Genomic DNA, 24,373 nt, shown 5'->3' on the forward strand with positions numbered 1-24,373 from the left:
GAATCTGCGCAATAGGAGTACGGTGCCCGGGAGGCGCGACAAGAAGCGGAAGTAGTAGTGGACACTTTTGCAACCGCCGCGGACGCTGTGGAGGAGTCAGTGCAGGCTCGCGGGTCGCTGGCGGGGGTCGCGAAGGGGTTCGCCAGGAGTTGAGAGATGGTGAGTGCCGGGTCCAAGGAGAGCGTAGGCGGTAGAGGTTGACGGGGTGGGTGGGTATGGTGGAGTTCGTCGGCAAACGCGTGGGGGGTCTGTGTTAAACCCTAACGGGAGTCTGGGCAAAATTGTGAGGGCCTGTGGGTAGCCTTAATTGGGCTCTGTGGGCAGAATAATGGGGGTCCGATGGGTTGATTTTTCCTGACGTATGCACCATCTGGGGGATCAGTAATGAGCCAGAGTGGGAGTCCGCGATAGAAGTTTAGTGGGGATCCCTCATGGTAGTTCCTTTGGCGTCCGGATGAGGGATTCTTCAGGCAGAATGAGAAGGGGTGTGCGATGAGCCGCACTGGGTAGTCTCGTGCGCTGTGGTGACTAGTACCAAGGGATCCCTGGGGAAACCGCGACGGGGCGGGGTGTGTGGGGTTGGTAGCGGGGCGTCTGTGGGGAACCGTGCTAGGAATTCTGTGGATAAATTACGCCGTGTTTGTGAGACCCTGTGACGGGGGGTCTGTGAGGGGCCACGGTACGGGCAACATGGGGTGAGTGGTAGGTGTTTGTAACGAGCCGTTATGAGTGTGTGGACTGAGTAGTGAGTGGGGTGTCAGTGGGGTAAGTATAGGAGGTCTGGGGCAGAGCGATGGGGGTTTATAATCAGAGTAATGGGGTGTCGGGGTGAGTGATGAGGCAGCGTCTGTGAGGAGCATAATGGACATTTTTGAGGAGACACGATGGGGAAGTATTGGCGGAGTGTTGGGGTCTGTGGTGAACCATGATGAGGGTTCTCTAAGGAGCCATAAATGGGGGGGATTCCTGCAGGAGGGAGATGGTTCAGACCCCGAGCCTCCAGATGCTGGGGAGGACAGCAAGTCGGAGAACGGGGAGAATGCGCCCATCTACTGCATCTGCCGCAAACCGGACATCAATTGCTTCATGATGTGAGCCGGGGGACGGTGGGCGGGGCTGACACCTGTCAAGGTGGCTGGGACCGAGGGGCCTGGCCCCTCACATCTCCACCACTCGCCCTGTCCTCTGCAGCGGGTGTGACAACTGCAATGAGTGGTTCCATGGGGACTGCATCCGCATCACCGAGAAGATGGCCAAGGCCATCCGGGAGTGGTACTGTCGGGAGTGCCGAGGTGAGGGGTAGAAGGGGCCGGCTGGAGGGCGTGGCCTGGAGGGGGAGGAGTCATGGGAGGCGGGGCCATGGGGAGGAGTTATATATTGGGCTGGCCTACAAGTTCCTTTGGTTTTTTCCGTAAGAGGGCTCTAGGAGCGCTTAGTTGACTTTAACTTCATCTGAAACAATGTTGTTACATTGTATATGTGACAGCCATTTTAATATTGAAGATGGAAGAAAATATGCAACATCTTTGGCATATTACACTTTATCATTTCAAGAAAGGTAAAAACGCAACTGAAATGCAAAAATAAAAAAGATTTGTAGTGTATGAAGAAGGTGCTGTGGCTGATGGAATGTGTCAGAAGTAGTTTGTGGTTTTGTGCTGGAGGTTTCTCCATGGACCATGCTCTACAGTCAGGTAAACCAGTTGAAGGTGATAGTGATGAAATCAAGACATCAATTGAGAACAATCAACATTCTACCACGCAGGAGATAGCCAACATACTCAAAAATATCCAAAACAATAAAGTTATTGGTAAAAATGAAAAATGTCTTTTATTTTACAAAAAATACTAAATGGACTTCTGGCCAACCCAATATGTCTGTGGGCAGAGTTACTGTTCTGTGGTGAGTCCTAACAGAGGGTCCCACTGGAGAGGGCAGGCTCTGCTCTAGAGTAGGGATTGGGTGGGCTAGAGCAATTGGGTGGGACAGAAAAGGAGAGAAGAGGAAGAGAGTTCTGGGACCATCCAAATTCCCCAATGCCAACCCACCCTGGCCCACCCTCTGCCCCACAGAGAAAGACCCCAAGCTTGAGATCCGATATCGGCACAAGAAATCACGGGAACGGGACAGCAATGAGCGAGACGGCAGTGAGCCCCGAGATGAGGGTGGAGGGCGCAAGAGGCCTACCCCAGATCCAGACCTGCAGCGTCGGGCAGGGTCAGGGACAGGGGCTGGGGCCATGCTTCCTCGGGGCTCTGCTTCGCCCCACAAATCCTCTCCACAGCCCTTGATGGCCACACCCAGCCAGGTGAGTGGCTGCAGTGACTGGGGGAGGTAAGGTGACCCCATCTTGGGCCTCGCTTGGGTTCTTGATTTGTGTTCCGGGCACTTCCCCTCAGCATCACCAGCAGCAGCAGCAGCAGCAGATCAAACGGTCAGCCCGCATGTGTGGCGAGTGTGAGGCCTGCCGGCGCACTGAGGACTGTGGCCACTGTGACTTTTGCCGGGATATGAAGAAGTTTGGTGGCCCCAACAAGATCCGGCAGAAGTGCCGGCTGCGTCAGTGCCAGCTACGGGCCCGGGTGAGCATGGGCAGAGCAGGGCAGGGTCAAATTAGGGGGCCAATGATGTGTTCAGGAAGAGCTGATTGAGGCTAGCATTGGTGGGGCCTAATTTGCATATAGGCAGGAGGAAAGGAGCCTGGCCTGTCCAGATGAAAGGGGCATGGTCAGGTGTGCTGGGCTAGCTGGGGAGTCCCCCAACCTCAGATTGGCAGGGTAGGGCCAGGTGTTCCCAGGTAGTCAGGCAAGTCAGGAAAGGTAGGACAGGGCTGAGCATATCTGGCTATCAGGCCTGGGGGGTGCAGATGTGCCTCGGGAGGCAAGGTAGGGCTACTTGGTGGGGCTGGGCACTTGCTGGAGGGGCAAGGGCAGGGCCACCCTCCATCTACCTGGGGCTGACCTGGGCCTTCCTCCTGCCGGCACAGGAATCGTACAAGTACTTCCCTTCCTCGGTGAGTCCAGCCTTCCAGGGTGGGGCGGGGCATGCGGGCAGGTTGTTCAGGGCCAGTCCTGAGATTCTGCCCCGCAGCTCTCGCCAGTGACGCCCTCAGAGTCCCTGCCAAGGCCTCGCCGGCCACTGCCCACCCAGCAGCAGCCACAGCCATCACAGAAGCTGGGACGCATTCGTGAGGATGAGGGGGCAGTGGTGTCATCAGTGGTCAAGGAGCCACCTGAGGCTACGGCTACACCTGAGCCACTCTCAGATGAGGATCTACCACTGGATCCTGACCTGTATCAGGACTTCTGTGGAGTGGCCTTTGATGACCACGGCCTGGTGAGCAGGCAGAGCATCCCATGGTGGAAGGGTGGAGGTTACAGAAGCAGAGTATCCCTAATGAAAAGAGGAGGCAGAGGGTATGGAAGGCTAATTTGGGAACTGAGTAGGTGGTGAGGGGTAGCCATGAGTGGGGCAAGTGGGTCAGTGTGTGCCTTGTTTGCAGCCCTGGATGAGCGACACAGAGGAGTCACCATTCCTGGACCCTGCGCTGCGAAAGAGGGCAGTGAAAGTGAAGCATGTGAAGCGTCGGGAGAAGAAGTCTGAGAAGAAGGTGATGGAGAGGGTGAAATGGGTGTGGGAAAGCAGAGGGCAGGGGCTGGATGGGGCAAGAGCCAGAGAGGGGTGGGATGCAGGGGGAGACAGGGGTATGGGACTGACTTCAACTCTGCCTTATCCTGACCTGCCATGTCCCATAGAAGGAGGAGAGATACAAACGGCATCGGCAGAAGCAGAAGCACAAGGACAAATGGAAACACCCAGAGCGAGCCGATATCAAGGATCCTGCATCGCTGCCGCAGTGCCTGGGACCTGGCTGTGTGCGCCCTGCACAGCCCGGCTCCAAGTATTGCTCAGATGACTGTGGAATGAAGCTGGCAGCCAAGTGAGTCATTCTTCAAGGGTTCAAGGGAGTACAAGATAGGTCTTGATAAGATCCCTCTGTATGTCTGTCAGTTACCTGTCCACCATTCAAACAAGCACCCACTTATTTGTCCACCCATCCATCCACCATTCAGTTACTGCCAATCCATATACCATTCAGTTACCTGTTTTCTTACCTTTCACCATTTAGTCACCCATCCATCCTGCCATTTTGGCTCACCCCACTTAGTCATCTTGTTGCTTGCCTCCTTTCTACCTGCACTCAACCCACTGCTTCCTGTAGCCGCATCTATGAGATCCTCCCCCAGCGCATCCAGCAGTGGCAGCAGAGCCCCTGCATTGCTGAGGAGCATGGCAAGAAGCTCCTTGAACGCATTCGCCGTGAGCAGCAGAGCGCCCGCACGCGCCTTCAGGAAATGGAGCGCCGATTCCATGAGCTTGAGGCCATCATTGCACGTGCCAAGCAGCAAGCTGTGCGAGAGGATGAGGAGGTAAGCAAGCCTGGGCATGGCAGTTCAGGGCCCAGTACTTGGTTCTGCCTGGCCTCGTCATTTCTTCCATCCCTTGCAGAGCAATGAGGGTGACAGTGATGACACGGACCTGCAAATCTTCTGCGTCTCCTGTGGGCACCCCATCAACCCACGTGTTGCCTTGCGCCACATGGAACGCTGCTATGCCAAGGTCAGGCTGTCAGCCTGAGAGGGCAGACGGTGTGGGAATATCATTGGGTCCTTGGGGAATGGTTGTGTTATCTGGGTGCTGTCTTGGGAAGGCATGCAGCACACACCCACAGTTCCCTCCATTTGTGCTCATCCTTCCAGTATGAGAGCCAGACGTCCTTTGGGTCCATGTACCCCACACGCATTGAAGGGTGAGTGTGGGTAATGCGGAGGTAAGAGCAGGGAGGTTAAAGCTAGGGTCAGAAGTAGAATGTTGGGGCAGGATATCGTGATGGGCAAGGATAGGTGGGCCTCCTTCCATCTCTCCCTTCACTACTTTCTCTTTACTTCAAACCCCCAGGGCCACACGACTCTTCTGTGATGTCTACAATCCTCAAAGCAAGACATACTGTAAGCGGCTCCAGGTGTTGTGTCCGGAGCACTCACGGGACCCCAAAGTAAGGTTTTTCCTCAATTCCCTGCGTTCTGTCACTCCTCCCTTCCTCACTACCCCACATTTATCTGTCTTTCCCCCTCCCCTCCTTCCTTTCCTTTTCCTGACCCTTTTCATAACTCCCACATTTCCTGCCTCGTCACCCTTCATTCATCTCCTTTTTCAAGTCTTACCACCTCTTATTCCTCTTCCTTTCCCTGCCTCTTTGTCCTCTACCCCCCACCCCTTTTCTATTCCTCTCCACTGTCCCCTGAACTCTCCATTCTTTCCCTCCCTTCCTAATTTCTCCCCATCCTTTTTAATTTTTTTTCTGGGAGAGTGGGAGGGAGAGAAGGCAGGAGAGAAACACTGATTGAAAGAGAAACATCAATTGGTTTAGTCTTGTACACACCCTAACTAAACAGAACCCGCCACTTAGGCATGTGCCCTGAACAAGAATCCAACCTGCAACCTTCAGTTTACCGGACGACGCTCCAACCAACTGATCCACACCAGCCCACGCCCCCTCCCCATTATCCTCCTTCTTGCCTTACCACACCCCATTAATCCCCATGCCCCTTCTCCCTGCAGGTGCCAGCTGATGAGGTATGTGGGTGCCCCCTTGTGCGTGATGTTTTTGAGCTCACAGGAGAATTCTGCCGCCTGCCGAAGCGCCAATGCAACCGCCATTACTGCTGGGAGAAGTTGCGGCGTGCGGAAGTGGACTTGGAGCGTGTTCGGGTGGTAGGTTTTGATGCTGGATGAGGCCGGGATGAGGCCGGTCGTCCAGAGCTCCATCTCATTGCTCCTTCTACTCTCCTGGCAGTGGTACAAGCTGGATGAGCTGTTTGAGCAGGAACGCAATGTACGCACAGCCATGACAAACCGGGCAGGATTACTGGCCCTGATGCTGCACCAAACCATCCAGCATGACCCGCTCACCACCGACCTGCGCTCCAGTGCTGAGCGTTGAGCCTCACTGGCTCAGACAGCCTCACACTCTGCATTCTAGGCATGGGAGCTGCCTGGAATCCCCATTTGTCTTTCTCCAGTGGTCGCTCCGTTTCTCATTGTGCCCATCCACCATTTGACTGCCCATCTGCCTTTACCAGAGGGTCTCAAAATTTTCTCCTGTCTTTGTCTAGCCTTCTGTTTCTCCATTCTCTGCCTTGGTGGAGCGGTGCGGCCTGCTTACCCTTGCTTCCTTTCTCCGTTTTGTTAATAAAATTTTGAAGAACCAAACCTTGGTCTCCAAGGTTGCATTTGAATGTCAGACCCTTGGGGTAGAAGGGCCAGTACACGTGCAGGCTGTGAGCACACACAGCTGGCTCCTGCTAGGTGCGAGTTCCCTGCAGCCCAAGGGAGAGCCCGGTGATCTACATTCACAGCCTCATTTTGAAACAGCGCTCATGCAGCGTGGCGGATTTACCACTCCTGTGTGAGCGCTGATGTTCTCCAGACCAGAGGTGTATTCAACAAAGGGCACAAGCCCTCTCTTTTCTCACAAAGCCCTCATTTGGGGGCACGTATGCAGCAGGAGCCCGCTGACTCTGCCGGGGCCTCTACCGGGCCTCCTGTGGTTGTCCGGTCCAGGGTCGGGCGCGCCCTCAAGGCTTGGTTGCACCAACCTGGCCTGTTTACTTCCAGCGCAGCACCGCCCCCTTCCCCAGTTCCCGCGGAAGGAGCTGGGGCCGGCGCGCGCCGCCAACTATCTCCGCGCGCTCCGGCCACTTGTGCATCGCGGAGGAGAGAGCGGCACACAGTAGTCCTGGGGAAGATTTTCTGCAGGGGCTGGAGAGCACAGGCGCTATCTAGACGAGAGGTGGGAGAGGAGAGCTCCGGCAGAGCCCCAGTCTTCGTCGCCCCCACTCCGGGTTACTTCTTGTGGAGACCGCCTAGGCAACGGAGAGCGCAAGACCAACCCAACCCTCCACGCCCACTTCGGTTGGGACGGGAGAGCGCAGGCGCAAACGAGGTGGGCGGAGTGGCGAGAACGCGCTTGAGGGGGGGGTGGGCAAAGCGTGAAGTGCGGGCAGAGGCTGCGGGCTTCCCATAGAACGCGAGCTTCGGCGAGCAAGCGCAGCAGGTCCCGACAAGGGGCGCGCGCCGCTGCGGGACACAGCACGCAGGCGCGGGATCCTCCCTATTAAGGGCAAGCGCCAACCGGGCATTAGCGCGCAGGCGTCTCTAGGAGCGGAACCCTGGGGGCGGGCCCCGGATTTCCGGTTACGGGTGCAACGAACGGCCGCGGCGGCGACAGCTACCGCTTGAGCGGCTGCAGAGGAGGAAGAAGAGGAGCAGGGCAAGGCGGGAGTCACGGGCGGGACCCTCGACATGGGTCCGCGGACCTAGACCTACAAAAGCTACCGGCCCGGTGCCGAGCTGGTGAGACCGTCGTGGGGGTGGAAGCGGAGAGCGCTGAGGCGGAGGATGGGGAAGAAGTGAGGCTCAGAACGCTGACGGGGAGGGCCCGCAGGCCGACGAGTGGGAGGAATGGCGGCGTCGGAATATTGAATGGGAGGAATGGGGAGCTTTAGGCGGAGGGCGGAGAGGAAGGGGGCTCAGAACGCTGTCAGTGGAAGTGTCGGGATCCTGGGCGAGGACTTAGAGAATGAGGGGAGGATCCGAATGCTGAGGGGAGATATCGGGGCCTTTCAGGTTAAGGAGAGGCAAATGGATGTTCAGAGCGCTGAGGGTGATAAATGGGGGCCTCTCGGGCAGATGACGGAGAGAAATGGGGGCGTTGGGATGCTGAACGGGAGGGAAGGGGTCTCATGGAGGGCTAGAAGAAATAGGGTGTTCAAACGCTGACAGTTAGGGATGGTCTGGTGCTGGGACAAGAACGGAGAGGGACGGGGGTGGTTAGAATGGTGAGGGGAGAAATCGGGGTCTTCGGACTGAGGAGAGGAATGGAGGGTGAGGACGCTGAGGGGAAGGAGTGAGAACTTTTTAGCTGCAGGAACTCAAGAACACTGACAGGAAAGAAGGCGGGAGGATTTCAGGCTGAGGAACAGAGGAATGCGGGGTTGTGCTGGTCAGGGACATGCGGGAGGTGTGGACTCTGGCAGAGAACACAGAGGAAGTGGAGACGACACTGGTAGCAGGATAAGGGGTCATCGTACAGGGAAGGAATGGGAGAGTTAAAAGACTGAAGGACAGAAGTCGGGGCTTCTGGGCCAAGGGAGAGAGCAAATGGGGACCAGAACACCGACATACAGGGATGGGACCTTGGTCGGAGGATGAGAGGAATGGGGGCCTCTGGAGCTGAGGGTGCGGAGGGTGGAGGTCTCAGGGTGGCGAAGGGGAGGAATAGGGACCAATAAGTCAAAGACAGAATGCCTGTGGGCCAAGGACGGGGAAAATGAAGAAGTGTGAAAGGTGGGGAGAGATGATGGGCTTTCAGGATGAGGAGGAATAGGGGATCGGGACATCAGAGTGAGGAAGGAGGACCCTTGGGTTGAGGATGGGGCTACCAGGTCAGGAGGATGGGGGATATCAAGCTCCTGGGCCCCGCGCAGGGAAGAATGGGTGAGGATGGGGGCTTTTCTCCTCCTTATATTGGCCACTTGCCTGTAGCAGGTCCCAGGTCTTGAACAAGTATTAGCAGTTACCAGTGGTCTGTGTGGCTTGGGGCACAACCTGTCACCTCCTGCAGCCTTAGTTTCTCCCATTGCCCCATCTATGTTGCAGGCTGCTGCTTCTTCCCGTGGCCCCCATGGCTGAGGAGTGGCTGGACTGCCCAGCCCTGGGCCCTGGCTGGAAGCGCCGTGAGGTTTTTCGCAAGTCAGGTGCCACCTGTGGACGCTCAGATACCTATTACCAGAGGTACTGGGTGGGTTGTGGACAGAGTCAGGGGTGGGCCTGAGCCTGGTTATGCGGAGAGAAATTGGGGGGGGGGTGTAAATTTATGGGTGAGGTTACACAAATTATGCATATACATTTGATCCTCATTATTTGCAGATCCCATATTTGCAAATTCGCCTACTCACTAAAATATGTGCCCCCGAAGTCATTACTTGGCTGTGCTTTCATTATCATTCGTGGACATGCACAGAGCAACAAAAAAATTTAAGTTGCCCAGTGTACGTGTTCCCAGGTAGAGCAAGTCCTTCCTATTTCAGCACTTGTACTGTAAACAAGTCCCTTTCACGGTCTACTTAGTGTCACCTTTTTTGAGTTCTCATGCTGTTTGCAGTGGGCCCCGAGTGTAGTGCTGAAGTGCTATCTAGTGTTGTAAGTGCAAGAAGTCTGTGATGTGTTATAGGAGAAAATACATGCTAAATAAGTTTTGTTCAGGTGTGAGTTGCACTGCTGTTGGCTGTGAGTTCAATATCAATGAATCGAAAGTGTTGTGCATCTAGAAAAAGAAGAGGAAGTTTGCCAATTTTCACATGAGGCTGCCCTTAGAAAGTGCTGAAGTAGCATCTGTAGTACATGATGAAGCTAAGGAAAAGGTGGAAAACTGGCTAAATTTGTGGATCAATGAGGCGTTGACCAATAAAAGTGTAGTGTACAACATTATGAGGCTGAAAGCCAAGGACATTGACAGTCATGGTACCCAGGTTTAGGAAAATGTTGAACCTGTCTCAGGTGTTTCAAAAGGTGATACGGTGTGAAAAATGTTAAATTTGCACGCAAGGCAGGTTCTGTAGATTAGGAGTCTGTGGAAGATTTTCAAAAAATACCTGCTAAGTGTCATATAGGAAAACAGGTATGTAGAAGAATAGATTTTCAATACTGATGAGACTGGCTTGTTTTACAAGGATATTGGCAAAGACACCTATATAATGCACATGGACTCCAAAGCTTCTGGCTTTATGTCATTCAAAGACCATGCAGTTAATTATTTATAAGAAGACTATATTAAGTAGGATCTCTTTAAAAAGAAACACACATAAAACAAGGTTACGTAGTATCAATTTACAAAAATGCTGTGCTCAGAGGCTAGTAGGAACCCAACCTGTAGTTCCACTAGGAGCACTGGATCTGTATTCACTAATGCAGTGTTAAAGGTGAATTTATAGAACATAACTACCATGAATAATGGAATTTGACTGTAATACATAAACATACATGTTTACAAACAATTTACACTTAAGGACTTAAGATATTTTAAGATATATTAGTGATGTACTAGTTATTAAATTTCCTGTACTCTTGCTGGATTTTGTTTAAGTTGCTATTTTCCTGGAAGAATATAATAAAATCAGAAATATAATTACATTTACTCATATTTAGTTGTACATTTATTCACATCCTTATGATGTATAAAACTGGCCAATGTTGCTCCGTTGATTGGAGCGTCTTCCTGTAAACTGAAAGGCTATGGGTTCAATCCCAGGTCAGGGCACATAACTAGGTTGCGGGTTCAGTCCCTGTTGGGGTTGGGGCGTGTACAAGAAGCAGCCAATTGATGTTTCTCATGTCAATGTTTCTTTCTCTCTCCCCCCTCCCTTCCTCTCTATGTAAAAGCAATGAAAAAAAAATTTCCTCAGGTGAGGATAAAAAAAACTTTCAACATTTATAAATATAAGTGCAATTATCAAGAACTGTAAAGGATCAGAGATTTTATCCTAATTAGGTCAAGGCAACAAGTTAGTATATGTCAGTTCTGTGGATCCTGGTAGGAGATATGAGATTCCTGGGTCAGAGATGAAAGAGTTTATTGCTCATAACAATAGTTGTATCCAAAATGACATCATTTTTGTGCTGGTTCCTTGAATATCAGTTCCCACAGGGTGACATGAAGACAGCTAACTAGCACCTGCACACGCACTGGGTAATGTTGTAGGAAAGGAACACTGAGTTCTCCCCCCCGCTTCTATTTTTAAATTAAGTTTATTAGGATGACATGGGTACATACGGCCATATAGGTTTTGGGTGTGCAGTTCCATGATACATGATCTGTATATTGCATTGTGTACCCGCCACCCTAAGTCAAATCATTTTCTGTCAACTTATAATTGGAGTCTTTATAACATTTAGGACAGTAAGGATGTCTTCTCTGCTCCAGAAGGAGACCCTTTGTCTTATCTTCGAAGGTTTTTTTTGCTGTACAAACATCCTTGAAAAGATAGTTAATTGCAAAGGACAGTTCATGCCTTTTTTGCAGAACATGGAGAAATGCAAGAGACCTGTGGAGTATTATGTCCTAACAGCAGTTGCTTAACACTTCTATTTTTTATGTAGTTGCATTTATTTATTTACACATTTATTTGTATATTTATATGTACATTTTTACCTGTATATTTTAAACATTTGTTTACATAAGTTTTCTTGTTTGTGTATTTAGTATGTAATGCTAATACATTTACGTGTCAATATGTTCCTATTTGTGTTTATTTTATATAGAATGCCACTAGTAGTAGTTTGTTATAAATGCACACATATTCATTTGCACTTATATTATTTATCGATGTTTGTATATCTCTGGGTATTTACACACCTTTAATATTCTTGCTCTTCAGGGTTAGTTGGGGTAGGGCCTGGTTAGGCAGGTCCCAGGCTACCTTTTGTATTCCACCAGCCCTCCAGGCCTGTTCACTGCCCAGTGGGAGGGTTGTGTGGGTGGAGTGGCAGTGGCTCCACCTGCCTGCCAACCCTTTCTGGCCCATCCACAGCCCCACAGGAGACAGAATCCGAAGCAAGGTTGAGCTGACCCGATACCTGGGCCCTGCGTGTGACCTCACCCTCTTCGACTTCAAACAAGGCATCCTGTGCTATCCAGCCCCCAAGGTAGTACACAGTGTGGGGTACGCAGATGAAGGGGTGGCTGAGCCACCTAACACCCACCCGCTGACCTACATTCTTCCTGCCCTTGCTCTGATCTCCAGGCCCATTCTGAGGCTGTCCCCAGCAGGAAGCGAAAGAAGCCTTCAAAGCCAGTTAAAGCTGGGAAATGTCAGGTTGTACCCCAGAGAGTTGAAGTCAGAAAGGAGGCCCCAAGAGATGAGACCAAGGCTGATGCTGACACAGCCCCAGCTTCACTCCCTGCACCTGGGTGAGTTTTGGCCTAAAGTCTGCCAGGTGGGTGAGGGTTGTGGTTGGGGTTGTACCCAGGGCCACACATTCATGTCTCCTATCCCAGGTACTGTGAGAACTGTGGAATCAGCTTCTCAGGGGATGGTACTCGAAGGCAGCGGCTCAAGACATTGTGCAAGGACTGCCGAGGTGAGTGGCCCCTAGGACACCTGGAAATAGGAGCTGGAAGAGGTCCAGTGTTGGGCTGGAGGTTGAACGGGGGATGTCAGGGCAGAGGCACTGGATGAGGTCAGATATCTGATGCTGCCTTTCCACTTCTCTTCTTACCTCTCCTTCTCCCCAGCGCAGAGAATTGCTTTCAACCGGGAACAGAGGATGTTTAAGGTAAGCGTGACCTGCCTCCTCCTCACAAGTGTATGGTGGGAGCGAGCTGTGATGGGAGCCAGTGGAGTGTCTGAAGGAATGATGATGGATCCACAGGGTGTCAGAGTCATTTCGTAGGGAGCTAGCCACAGTCAGCAGACTGTAATAGGAGTTAACAGGGTGTTAGTAGACACAGTGATGAGGTTAACAGGAACAGTAGACATTATGGTGGCCTTAGTGATGGTGGCTAATCAATAACTATCAGATACAGTGATGAGGCAAATAGGGGACTAGCGGACATGGTGATGGGAGCTAATGTAGGGTCAGCAGACACTTGAGGGGCAGTGCTCCTGGAGTCATTGCTTGGACATGTGACCTTGCCCCACCCATTCCTGGCAGCGTGTGGGCTGTGGAGAGTGTTCAGCCTGCCGAGTAACCGAGGACTGCGGGGCCTGCTCCACCTGCCTTCTGCAGCTGCCCCATGATGTGGCCTCGGGGCTGTTCTGCAAGTGTGAGCGGAGACGGTGCCTCCGGATTGTGGAAAAGGTGAGTTGGGCAGATGGGGTGGGCCCAAGGCTAACCCTCCCCCCTAGCCCTCATAGCCCTGGCCCTGTGCATCATGCCTCTGGCCCCCCCACAGAGCCGAGGGTGTGGAGTATGCCGGGGCTGTCAGACCCGAGAGGACTGTGGCCATTGCCGAGTCTGCCTTCGCCCTCCCCGCCCTGGTCTCAGGCGCCAGTGGAGGTGCGTCCAGCGGCGCTGCCTACGAGTGAGTCAGGCTGGAGGGGCCGGTGCTGGTGGGGCCAGGGCTGGGGCAGAGCTCATTCTTCTATCAAACTTGCTGCTGCTGCTTCCTTTCAACTGGGCTTGCCCACCTCATGTCTTCTTCTCTCCTTCACCCCATTCTCACCTCCCTGGCCCCACCTACCTGCTCCTGTCTGCCAGCATCTTGCCCACCGCCTGCGTCGCCACCATCAGCGATGTCAACGACGCCCTCCCCTAGCTGTGGCTCCCCCTGCTGTGAGTGCCCCGTCCCACACACTGCCTGTCTGTCCCAAGCATGCTTTCTGCACTCCTGGGCGGGGATGGTCCTGTGTCTGCCTGGTGCCACCAAGCCTAAACTAAACTACCTTTTTGGCACTCTTCCAGGGTAAGAAACGTAGCCGCCGCAGGGGAGGCTGCGACTCCAAGATGGCTGCCCGGCGGCGTCCCCGAACCCAGCAACTGCCTCCACTTCCCCCAGCACAGCCTCCAGAGTCCCCAGAGCTGGTGAGGCCCTGGAGGGCAGGGGGAAGGCACAACCTTAATCTTACCCAGCACCTACCCTGACCCCACCCCATTTGCCTCTGCAGCACCCCAGAGCCCTGGTCCCCTCGCCACCTGCCGAGTTCATCTATTACTGTGTAGACGAGGACGAGCTAGTGAGTGGCCCCATCTTATCTGGACAAGCCTAGACTCTCCCAGGGCACTTGGTTAAGGCCAAAGAAGCACATGCTGCATTGGGCCTAATAGGGGCACAGCAAGGCATAGTAATGGGTACTAGTATGGGATGAGCAGACAGTGGGAGAGGGACTAGTATGGGATCAGCAGGTGTACTGATAGTACCTAATATCAGATGAAGCAACATTCTGGTGGGACTGAAAGAGAAAAAGCTGACACAGTGACCAGAGTTGACATAGGATAAGTAGATGTAGCAGGTGTGGTGATAGGAACTGATACAGAGTTAGCAAAATCCTACTGGCACTGGGAAAGTCAAAGATACCATCTTGGTAGCTAGTGGGGGACTAGCAGATAGAATGATGAGTACTGTGTTGGAGCAGCCACAATACTAATGGTATCGAGAGCAACCTGGTACAGTGACAGTAGGACTATCAGACGCTGAGGTATAACTGATGGGAGCCAGGCTAAGACTGTTGTGCAACAAGGCCCTTCCCATGGGGCTAGTGGAGGAGCAATAGGGACAGGAACAGTCCTGTAAATGTCCTAGTGGCAGTACTCTTACATCCCCTGTCTCCCAGCAGCCTTACACAAACCGCCGGCAGAACCGAAAGTGTGGGGCCTGTGCAGCCTGCCTGCGGCGGATGGACTGTGGCCACTGCGACTTCTGCTGTGACAAGCCCAAATTCGGGGGCAGCAACCAGAAACGCCAGAAGTGTCGTTGGCGCCAGTGCCTACAGTTTGCTATGGTAGGTGAGGTAGGGTCAGATGGGCAAGATAGGTTGGGCCAGGTCTCCAAGTGCCTGTTATGTAGGTGGGTCAGGCAAGATGGGTCCTGCAGCTTCAGAGGGGTGGATGAGGCAATGGGTTTGGTTAAGTATTAGCAGATTTAGCAGATTCTGTGCCAGGGTAAATGAGGAATCTGGGTGGCATTGGCATTGATAACAGGAGACTAGCAGATTCAGTGATGAGGGGCTCATATGTAAACAGATACTGTGCTGGTCCACGTGGGGATCAGCAGGCATCTTGATCTGGTCAGGGCGGTGTGGTCAGGTCATTGCCTCTGGTGGTTATAACACCCACCTTTCTTCACAGAAGCGTCTCCTGCCAAGTGTCTGGGCAGGACCTGAGGAAGGGGCAGCATCGCCCCCACCTTGCCCTCGTCGGAAGAGGCCTGGATCTACTCGACGGGCCCATCTGGGCCATACCCCGAAGCGCCCCTTGGGCACTCCCACAGCCCGACCAGGCCTTGCCCAGACTCCAATGAAGCAGGAAACAGGCAGTGGCTTTGTGTTGCCCCCACCTGGCACCGACCTTGTGTTCTTACGGGAGGGTGCAAGCAGTCCTGTGCAGGTGCCCGGCCCTACCCCAGCTTCCACAGAACGCCTCTTGCAGGTGAGGGCTCCACCTTATCCTGCCCTTCCCGACCCTATCCAGCCTTGTTCCAGGAAGCTGGGACCAAGTCTGCTGCCATCCTCCTTCACACAGGGGGCCCAGCGCCCTGGCCTGAGTTGGGTTGTGGCCTTACCCCAGGTGAAGCAAGAGAAGGCGGATGCCCAGGAAGACTGGACACCAGGCACAGCCATCGTGACTCCTCCTGTATTGCTGCCAGGCTGCCCCAGCAAGGTGGGGGTCAGTGATGGGTGATCTGTGAGCAGAGTGATGGTGAGCCGTGATGATGGTTCTTTGCACAGAGCAATAGGTGTGCTGATGCAGCTTCTCCGCAGAATTACCCTGCCTTCCCCAGGCAACTAGCTTTGCCTGCTTTGCTACCCAGCTAACAGAAAAATGGAAATCTGTGAGGAATGGGATGGTTTTTCTGTGCTGGAGTGTGATGAAAGTGGGATTTATCAGCACAGTGACAGGTTGGTCTATAGAGTCTCTTTCCTCAGGCCAAACCTGCCTTTCTGACTGTTGCTCATTTCCCACCTCTCCCAGGCAGTAAACCAAGGCCTGCCACTTGTGAAGCAAGAGCCACCTGACCCTGAGGAGGACAAGGAGAAGAACAAGGATGACTCAGCCTCTGATTCAGCCCCAGAGGAGGAGGCAGGAGGGGCTGGCACGCCAGTGGTCAGTGCTGGGGGACACCGCACCCTGCCCTGACCCAGCTTAACCTCACCAGCCATGTTGACCCATGATGTTAATTCTTCCCCAGATCACGGAGATTTTCAGCCTGGGTGGAACCCGCCTCCGGGATACAGCAGTCTGGTTGCCAAGGTGTGCCCCATATAGAGAGGGATGGGGATGGGGTGGGTGCCAGTCAGATGTGGGCCTTGAGTTTTGAAAGTATAGTCAATATTTTGCCATGTGCAGTGGGAGGTAAAGGCCCCTCACCACTGCATTGATCACGATCAGTGAGGCGTATGTTTAGTCCCCTAGAGATGTCCTGAGGTCGAGGTCAGGGCTCACCTGGGTGGGTGGGGAGAGGGCGGGTCAACAGAGAGCGAGCACTTGGTGCCCTGTGATGAGATTAGAAAGAAAAAAGGAAGGAAAGCTTGGTTCCTAAGGAAAATCAGCAGGGTCAGACTTTTAAGCTTTTACTCAGAAAATCATCATTTGGGGTCTTCAATGCCTTTAGAGTCTCCTAGAATGACCAGGTGGGCCGGACAGTAGGGAATGGGCAGGAGATCTGGGTCCACATGGTCCTGTGTGATCTTGGACTAGTAGTCCTGCACCTCCTGGAGCATCCTCTGTGGAGGGGTTTAAGCTGTTTTTCTTGGGTCTTTCCTGGGCCTGTGGAGGTTATTAACAGTTTCAGCTGCTGTGCAGAACTGCCCCTGCAGACCTGGCAAGAGTACAAAGGATTGGTGCCTGTAGGGACTGGGGTATTGGGAGAGGACAGGGGAATGCTGCTTCATGCAGAACATTGACAGCCCCTGCACAGAGCCCCGGACACAGGCGACGTAAACTATTGGCCTCAGCACCTGGATTCCTTTGTTCCTACAAATTAGTTTCTACAGTCCAGAAACCCCTCTGTCTGCACTTGGGCAATTACAGAGCTACTGATTTGGTACCTGCTGGATACACTGCATTGTGGGAGATGCAGCAGTGAATACAATGATCGTGGAAGGCTTATCCTTCAGGAGACACAGGATTCCTGCCTTCAGGGAGCTTATAATCTAACTGGGGAAACAGTTTCCCTATGCATGAAATCATTACGTATAATGGAGAAGGTAATGATGTGCTATGTCGTTCGTAATGGAAGATTTTAGAAGAGAGAAAAGAGAAAGAATAATTAGGGAAAGTGGTTTGCGAGCAGAATAGTAGGAAATGGTTTTGTGATGCTCCATTTTGTACATAGCAAACCTCATTCAACATACAGACCTGCTCCCTCTTCTCTAGGTCCAAGGACCTTAAAAAACCTGGAACTAGAAAGCAGTAGACTGGAGGCTTCTGCAGACTATAGGATTCAAGGTGAAATTTACAGACCGGCTTTATGAGAGACAACACAGATCCATCTACTCAGAGGCTGGACCATAGAGCGATTGCCAGGGCTTGTGTAGAAGTCAGTAGGAACTGGAAAAACCTTCCACCAAACCAGAGGAGCAGGCCTGTTCAGTCCTTTGAGCTTATAGAGGAAGTAAGCAAGAAAGGAAGAAAAGGAATAGAAAGTTGGTGCATCTGCTCCAACTGGTGCAAATCCCAGAAGCCTGAGAGTGATAAGTTTGGATATTAGGGGTGGAGGAGCTGGGGTTGGGGTTGGGGGATAGAATTAGAGCCACCATAAAACAACCTAAACAAGCCATCGTCATAAATATTAAGTGGCTTCTGGGTGAGACCTGGCAGTGTCTCTAAACATTTCCTCAGGGAAACAGCAATTGAAAATGTAATGTGAATAAATAAGGAAAGGAACTGCAATTTGGTGAGTTCTTCCTTATGGACCCAGTTTATTTCTCAGAACGGTCTTTTTAGGAAGACACTGATTTTGCCCGTTTTTGCAGATGGAAAAACAGACTCAAATTAAATAACTTGTCCGATGTCAGGCAGTTAGTATTGATAGAGCCTAGAGTCAAACCAGGTTGTAAAATCCTTGTTCTTTAAGCCACTAACCTGTGAACTGTAATCCCGAGTTCAGTGATGTAATAACACAGTAACAGAAGTTTCCAGCAACTCTGAACACAAGGTAGATTAATTTAAGCGTTATAACAGATCCCTTACACTTCCATCTCTAGCATGGTTTAGGGAGTACCAAGGCTGCGTGGTTAGGGTCACCTTGTCAGAGCACATGTGCATCCAGAGACTGGGTTCTTTCCAGGCCTCGGGTGTTGGATAGGATTCCTCAAACCCTAAAGGGCATCCTTCTGCAGTGGTCGCTGCCCATTTTGTTTGTTTCCCTCACTCCTCTTCAGCCAGAGTAGTCTTTTTGAAGTAAAGCTGCCGGCGTGGCTCATCTTTCTCAACAACTTGTGTCCCCTGCCCCTTGACATCTGTGCTTGGTTTCTGCTCTCAGCCTCTGTCTGCCAGGAGCCTGAGTTCCTGCGTCAAGTCCTGTCAAAGGGCCAGTCTTGACTCAGCCCTGCCTCACTTCCCGATACTTTGCATAGTGCTAAGTGATTAGACATGTGGTTCATTACTTACCAGCTAGGACTGAGTGTGTATCCCCTTAAATTTTGTAGCTTATGTCCCTCCCTTGCGTTATTCCAGTTCCAGCCCTGCAGCTTTAGATAATTCAGATGTAGATTAGCCATTTCCCTACCTTAACTCATAATACAGTCCTCTGCCCATTCCTTTGCCTGTTCATGCGTTCTTCAGCCCAAGTCGACTGGATAATTTTCTGCTATTTTGCTCCTCCTAGGATCCAACCAACCAACCAACCCTAGTATTCTGGTAATTTTGGCAATGATGTCCTAAGTGAAACTGTTTGATGAGATAAGAGTCTGGTTACCATGTGTATCAGGGTACAATTAGAAAAGCAGCACCACTAATACAAAGATTTTATATATATGTATGTATGTATGTATATTTATATATATGTATATATGTATATTGTTCTAAGGGATTTATTATAGGGATTTGACTATATACAATTGTGGGAGCTGGTTAAACAGTCTCTGTAAGGCTGTCTTTGCATCTAATGCTGGAGCGTGAAGTCTGTAGGGCAGGCAGTTGGGAAGGGAACATGGATATAAAGTGTGGGAGACCGAGGACACATTGGTGCCCACAAGCAGAAGCTGGACCCCCCCCACCCCCCTCAGATGGCCTGGAACCCATATCATTCTCACCACCTCCAACGTCGATGATGTGGGTGTCCTGCAGAAGAAGCTGGTGCCTTTCACCAGAGTTAAATAAGCATCTGGCCTAAGAATTTGAGAAGCTGAAGGAAGATCCTGGGGAAGGTGGGGTAGCTGCAGACCTGGCTGCTGCCCCACACCTAGAAGGTGAGCCAACAGATAATGACAACATGTGAACTGCAGCAGTGCCTGGTGCCCCGACACCAGCCTTCAAAGTATAAAAACAACATGCTACTGCTTCACTTCTGCCCTCCAATTAGCACGTAAAATGTTTCTTGTGGCCCATCCTAACTGGAAACACAGGGAAGGGAGTTCTGGGAAACGTAAGACTAGTCAAGGTGGCACATCACAAAGCCACCCTGCATGAATCAGCTCCCAAAGGGTCTCACTACTCACCTGAGGATAACTTGGTAAAGCTACAATGGAAAGTGGAAGACCATGGATTTCATGGTGACCCCAGCAAGTACAGGAATTCTGTCAAGCCCACCCAGTAAAAAATGCAGGTCTCAGCTCTTTTGTCATTCAAGTATTGAGAACTGGCCCGTCGTAGGCTCTAAACTTAATACTGGGATATGAAAAAGATACAGCCCATGCAGTTTTATTAGATAAATCAATATGTATTAGAAATGGTGAATGAATTTCCAACTTTAATGGAACTTAATGGTGAAAATATAGAGTTCAGGAAATTTATCAGGAGGACAGCCCTTGTGTGAACCTTGTTGGGGCACAATAGGAATTGGAAATAATATAGTTTCTGTCTAAGCTGTTTAATCTTAAAATTATTTTTAAATGATTTTTATTGTCCCATTTACTGATTCATAATTTAGTGTTTCTTTTGGGAGTGTCTTGATGACGGTTAACAGTGGTGACTGCCTCTGAGAAAGCGGGTGGCAAGGTAAAGGTCAGGTTCTGTCCAAAGACCTTGGGCAAATCACCTCTTGGGCCTCCATGGGGGTTTTGGCTCAAAGCCAAGGCTTAGCTTGCCAAATGACAAGCCCGGGCCCTCCACCTACTGAAGAGGCCCTCCAAGGGGCATGGGACTGCAGATATCCCACCTGGGCTTGGGAAATCGACTCCCCTGCTTTACGTAGTGGTAGAACAGGCGAAACGGAACTGGAGTTAAATAATGGGGCTTGCCCAGGGTGAGGGTGCAGCACAAGCTCTGGACCAACACTGGGGACGTTCAAGGGCAGCCAGGTGTCCTCCAGGGGCAGTTCCACGGTCGCCGAAGCTCATTTCGACGGGACACTACGAGTTGTACCACCTCAGGGTTGCCCAACAGGAGTCCCTGGATATCAGCGGCTTTTCACGGTCACCAGCCAGCGCTTGGCCGAGGGTGTTTTCATTACCTCCTTTCCCCAAGGGTGTGGTGTCCCGTGTGGTTCCACCCAGCCCAGCCAGGCACCTGTGGGACATGAAGATCAAGGAACTGGCCGGCCCTCAGGACTCCGTCCAGGGAACTGAGACATACATCTAATTTCTTTCTTTCTTTGTTTCAGGCTACATAAACTCTTAGCAGTAAATGAAAATGAGTATTTTACTGAACTGCAATTGAAAGAAGAAGCATTATAGGAAAAAAAAGAAAATTATTAAAAAGATTAAAAGAGAAGAAAATTATTTTGTGGCTGAAAAGCTGAACCAGCAATTCAGGAAATGGAATCCAAATCTAGAAACATACTATATACCAAATCTGAAGTGGGTGGATTACAAATGATTAAGGAATGCTAATGTACAGTAAATTGCGACCTTAAGACGGTATGCACAGTAGCTGTACTTTGGTTATTGTTACACGACAGTGACTAGGTACTGATACATTTTTTTCTGGGCTCTATACTCGCCCCCACTGTAGAAGGAGAGTAGCAAAGTGTCACTCTATTGGCTTTCAAGTATTAACTACCTCCTTGCTCTTGGCTGGAAGTATAGCAGTGGTTTCCACCTGTACTGAGGGCCCCTTCTAGGTTCCCTGTCTGGGATCCAGATGGTCAGGGCCTCATTATCTGCACGTATGATCCACATGTCCTGACTGACCCTGGTCCACTGTGACCCTTAACCCAGACTCTAGGTTGTTATTGTGCCAGCCATTAGTAACCGTGCACACCAGCCATCCCATCTGGTTTGCACTCCTCACCCTAGAGTATCCCGAGTCTAAGCCCTGCTTTCTGCCTAGTGCAGTAAGATTTTTATTAATAGATTTATCATTACTGGTTGGGTAGGCTGATAAGGCACACTTTCAGCCTTGTCTTAGCTGTAAAATGAGGGTAATACCAGCAGTTCCCTTAACCAACAAGGTATTTGTGAGGTTCAAACACTGTGAAAATACCTCGTAAATTACTGTGAACTACAAAAATTTAAAAGGTGGTTTTGTTACGATTCACGTTATCAAGACTAACCTAGACATGGTTACAAAATGTAATAACCTTTCCACGAAATACCCTTTACACTTTCTCATGCTTTAAGACCGATTACAGGATATAAATAGTAAAATCAGTTGGAATGTTACTAGATCTTCAGGTTCACTTCGGGTAAAGGAGGCTTTTTACCTGCTGTTCTGATGGACCCTAGAGGAAGAGGGCGAGTTCGGCAGGTCTGAGCAAGGGCTGGGTGGAAACGGCGGGCTCGGCTCCTCGAGTCCCAGAGGAAGTTGGGAGTGCGGCGTCTACGGTCACCATGGTGACAGGACCCACTTCCGTCCCACCCACCTGCCGGCACCCCGCGAGGCGCACCATGACAACCAGATCTGTACATCCTGGGAACTGGTTCCTCAGGTCACTACGGTTAGGGGACCGCGGCGGGCACCATCCCCATCCCGAGGGGACTCGAAGATGTACAGCCAGCGTTTTGGCATCGTACAGCGGGAGATTAAGGGCCCCACCCCCAAAGTGGTGATTATGGTAAGCCCGGGACATGTGTGGGACCCTACAGCTTCCTGCATCTTCCTTCACTCCAGGCCCAGCCAAGCCGAACCTGGCCTCCTCCAGGGCTCTCTCCAGGGGAGCGGGCGCCTGATGCATTGGAGTTGAATTTTGACAGGAAGGATAAGGTCACTTCTGTACTCTGTCCTTTCCACCCCCTCACAACCTCCCTCCCCCCAACCCCTACCGTCAGTTATATTTAGATTCTGTTTTTGGAGAATCACTACTTGGGATCTTGAGGGTTTCAGTCTCTTAAGACACCCAAAGGAGGCCGTCCCTTGCGATGTGGTGTGTGTCACTGGAAAGGGCGCTGGGCCAGGCAGCAGGAAATCAGATCTGGGCTGGTGGTGATTCAGCTGTATGATCTTGGGTTGGTCTTGCACCCCTAGGAAACTTGTCTGTGAAAGGAGTGTTGGGCTGTGAGGATTGTGAGTGGTTCTAGAGCCCTTCCTGTGCGAACTTAGCTGTAACAGAAATGTTCCTGCCGGCCTGAATGGAAATAGGATTGTTTGTTGCCTGGAAGGCTGGGGTGGTCATAGGAAGCTGGGGGAATGTTGCACTGTTGCCTGGTGCAGAATTTGATGAATCCTGTTCAGAATCCCAGGGACTTGGTCCATGCACCTGTATTTCAACAGGCTAGAACATGTCCATGTGTAATTAGGCAATTATAGGGGTATTGCTTGAGCACCTGCTGCATGCAGCACTGGTGGGAGATACAGGTGTGACTACAATAACCCTGGGATATTTACCCTTCAGTAGATGTCTGTTCCCTGCTTCAAGCTGCTTGTTATCTAATTGCAGAAGCAACTTGCTCATGAATAAAACCATTAAAGATTAACAGTAGATAATGATTGATATACTATAGTCTGTGGTGGCACTTTATGGAAGAAAGATCAGAGATAATGAAGGATACAGTTTTATGTTCCATGGTGCACATGGCAATTCTCAGTCAATTTATTTAAATTTTAAAAAGATTTTACTTATTTTTAGAGAGAGGGGAAGGGAGGGAGAAAGAGAGGGAGAGAAACATCAGTTGGTCGCCTCTTGCACGTGCCCCCATCGGGGACTGAACCCACAACCCAGGCATGTGCTCTGACTGAGAATTGAACCGCAACCTTTGCTTTGCAGAATCACACCCAACCAACTGAGCCACACTGGTTAGGGCAATTCTCAGTCAATTTATAGACCTGCTCCCTCTCTTCTAGGTCCAAGGACTATAGGATTAGGTCTGGAAATCAGTAAACTGGGGTTTTCTACAGATTGTAGGATTCAAGGTAATAATTACAGACAGACTTCATGAAGGACAGAAACTTACCTATGTTAGGTTCAGTATCTGAACACAGAGCCCAGGGCTGGTGCCATTCATTTCTTGTGTTGGAAACCAGTAAGGATTTCTGTTCTGCCAAATTACCACCAAACCAGAGAAGCAGGCCTATTGAATGCTTTGAGCTTACATAAAAATAAAAGGGAAAAGGTCAGAGTCAGACCATCTCAGATGTCAGAGTGTGATAAAAGGTGTAGATGGGTTGCAGAGTTGTGGGAGAGGAATAAAAGCCACCAGAGCTGAGACTTGGATGCTAAACAACTTCTTCAAGAAAAAGCAATAAAAAATGTCATGTCTGAAGTAATGGAGAAGTGAAATGAGCGACAATTTGGTGAGTGCCTCCTAGGAACCCACTTATTCACTTCTCAAAATAGTTTTTTAGGAGGACATTTATTTTGATCATAGGTGGAGAGGTAGAGCCCAGAATCAAACCTAAGATATAAGACGTTGTTCTTTAAGACATTACATTGTGAACTGTAATACTAGAAACTATAATATGAGTTATTACAGTAACAAAAGCCTCCAATGACCTTGAAAATACAAGGTAGTTATAGAATTCTTTGTTCTCTTGCCTTTAGCATGGTTTAGCTTCTGATGTCCACACATGGCTTTTGAGCACTTGAAATATGCCTAGAGTCACATATTGAGATGATCATATTTTGGATACATTGGTTAAATAAAATATATTTATTAAAATTAATTTCCCCTGTTTCTTTTTACTTCTTTATTTTAATTTTATTTTTCAATTACAGTTTACATTCAATATTACTTTGTACTTGTTTCAGGAGTCTCTTATTTTTTTAAATGCAGCTACTAGAAAATGAAGTTACAGATCTGTTTTATGTTATATTTCCATTAAATAGTGCTGTTTTTTTCCTTTTTTCTTTTTTTTAAGGATTTTAATTCTTTATTTTTATAGGTGAAAGGGAGGGGGGAGAAAGAGAGGGAGAGAAACATCAATGTGTGGCTGCTTCTTGTGCGCCCCCAACTGGGGACCTGGCCCACAACCCAGGCATATGCCCTGACTGGGAATTGAACCTGCGACCCTTTGGTTCACAGGCCAGGGTTCAGTCCACTGACCCACACCAGTCAG

General features: G+C 50.6%; 3 protein-coding genes across 27 annotated transcripts in view; all 3 read left to right on the plus strand.

Moving 5' to 3' along the window:
• The first annotated feature begins 16 nt into the window (after nucleotides 1-16).
• On the plus strand, nucleotides 17-6,274 carry CXXC1 (CXXC finger protein 1). 3 transcript variants are annotated; one of them, XM_090285495.1, is made up of 15 exons: nucleotides 17-159; nucleotides 973-1,091; nucleotides 1,192-1,292; nucleotides 2,074-2,309; nucleotides 2,401-2,583; nucleotides 2,988-3,014; nucleotides 3,092-3,337; nucleotides 3,504-3,611; nucleotides 3,760-3,941; nucleotides 4,224-4,431; nucleotides 4,511-4,621; nucleotides 4,762-4,811; nucleotides 4,961-5,057; nucleotides 5,624-5,776; nucleotides 5,859-6,274. In XM_090285495.1, the coding sequence occupies exons 1-15, from the start codon at nucleotides 157-159 to the stop codon at nucleotides 6,003-6,005; spliced, it is 1,971 nt and encodes a 656-aa protein (XP_090141621.1). In that variant the 5' UTR covers nucleotides 17-156; the 3' UTR covers nucleotides 6,006-6,274. The 3 variants fall into 3 exon arrangements, with proteins under 3 accessions (XP_090141621.1, XP_090141620.1, XP_090141622.1); XM_090285494.1 differs by having other exon boundaries at nucleotides 18-159; nucleotides 3,757-3,941; XM_090285496.1 differs by lacking the exon at nucleotides 2,988-3,014 and having other exon boundaries at nucleotides 18-159; nucleotides 3,757-3,941.
• A 977-nt stretch (nucleotides 6,275-7,251) lies between these two features.
• LOC150002562 (methyl-CpG-binding domain protein 1-like) lies at nucleotides 7,252-20,695 on the plus strand. 23 transcript variants are annotated; one of them, XM_090285527.1, is made up of 17 exons: nucleotides 7,252-7,417; nucleotides 8,723-8,857; nucleotides 11,653-11,767; nucleotides 11,866-12,032; nucleotides 12,120-12,202; nucleotides 12,357-12,397; nucleotides 12,776-12,922; nucleotides 13,017-13,145; nucleotides 13,322-13,396; nucleotides 13,526-13,645; nucleotides 13,729-13,797; nucleotides 14,395-14,562; nucleotides 14,909-15,208; nucleotides 15,302-15,439; nucleotides 15,752-15,883; nucleotides 15,969-16,030; nucleotides 17,156-18,755. In XM_090285527.1, exons 2-17 carry the CDS (start codon nucleotides 8,748-8,750, stop codon nucleotides 17,193-17,195), a joined length of 1,896 nt encoding a protein of 631 aa, XP_090141653.1. In that variant the 5' UTR covers nucleotides 7,252-7,417; nucleotides 8,723-8,747; the 3' UTR covers nucleotides 17,196-18,755. The 23 variants fall into 23 exon arrangements, with proteins under 23 accessions (XP_090141653.1, XP_090141652.1, XP_090141654.1 ...); XM_090285506.1 differs by lacking the exon at nucleotides 17,156-18,755 and adding an exon at nucleotides 20,544-20,695 and having other exon boundaries at nucleotides 7,362-7,417; XM_090285509.1 differs by lacking the exon at nucleotides 17,156-18,755 and adding an exon at nucleotides 20,544-20,695 and having other exon boundaries at nucleotides 7,362-7,417; nucleotides 15,347-15,439.
• A 110-nt stretch (nucleotides 20,696-20,805) lies between these two features.
• Nucleotides 20,806-24,373, plus strand: part of CFAP53 (cilia and flagella associated protein 53) — a 28,621-nt gene continuing 25,053 nt past the window's right edge. Inside the window, exon 1 of the mRNA XM_090285529.1 lies at nucleotides 20,806-21,935. Coding sequence (XP_090141655.1) covers nucleotides 21,867-21,935 — 69 coding nt within the window. The 5' untranslated portion in view covers nucleotides 20,806-21,866. The remainder of the gene's footprint in view (nucleotides 21,936-24,373) is intronic.

The sequence above is a fragment of the Furipterus horrens genome, unplaced genomic scaffold (genome assembly GCF_987537825.1).
Source record: "Furipterus horrens unplaced genomic scaffold, mFurHor1.1.pri manual_scaffold_8, whole genome shotgun sequence".
Classification (NCBI taxonomy): Eukaryota; Metazoa; Chordata; class Mammalia; order Chiroptera; family Furipteridae; genus Furipterus; species Furipterus horrens.

Coding starts and splice junctions, on each gene's coding strand:
- CXXC1 (XM_090285494.1), top strand. Junction 2,584..2,987: donor AGTGCCAGCTACGGGCCCGG/GTGAGCATGGGC, acceptor CTGCCGGCACAG/GAATCGTACAAGTACTTCCC. Junction 5,058..5,623: donor AGCACTCACGGGACCCCAAA/GTAAGGTTTTTC, acceptor TTCTCCCTGCAG/GTGCCAGCTGATGAGGTATG.
- LOC150002562 (XM_090285526.1), top strand. CDS start 8,748: ATGGCTGAGGAGTGGCTGGACTGCCCAGCCCTGGGCCCTGGCTGGAAG. Junction 8,858..11,652: donor TCAGATACCTATTACCAGAG/GTACTGGGTGGG, acceptor GCCCATCCACAG/CCCCACAGGAGACAGAATCC. Junction 12,203..12,356: donor ATTGTGCAAGGACTGCCGAG/GTGAGTGGCCCC, acceptor CCTTCTCCCCAG/CGCAGAGAATTGCTTTCAAC.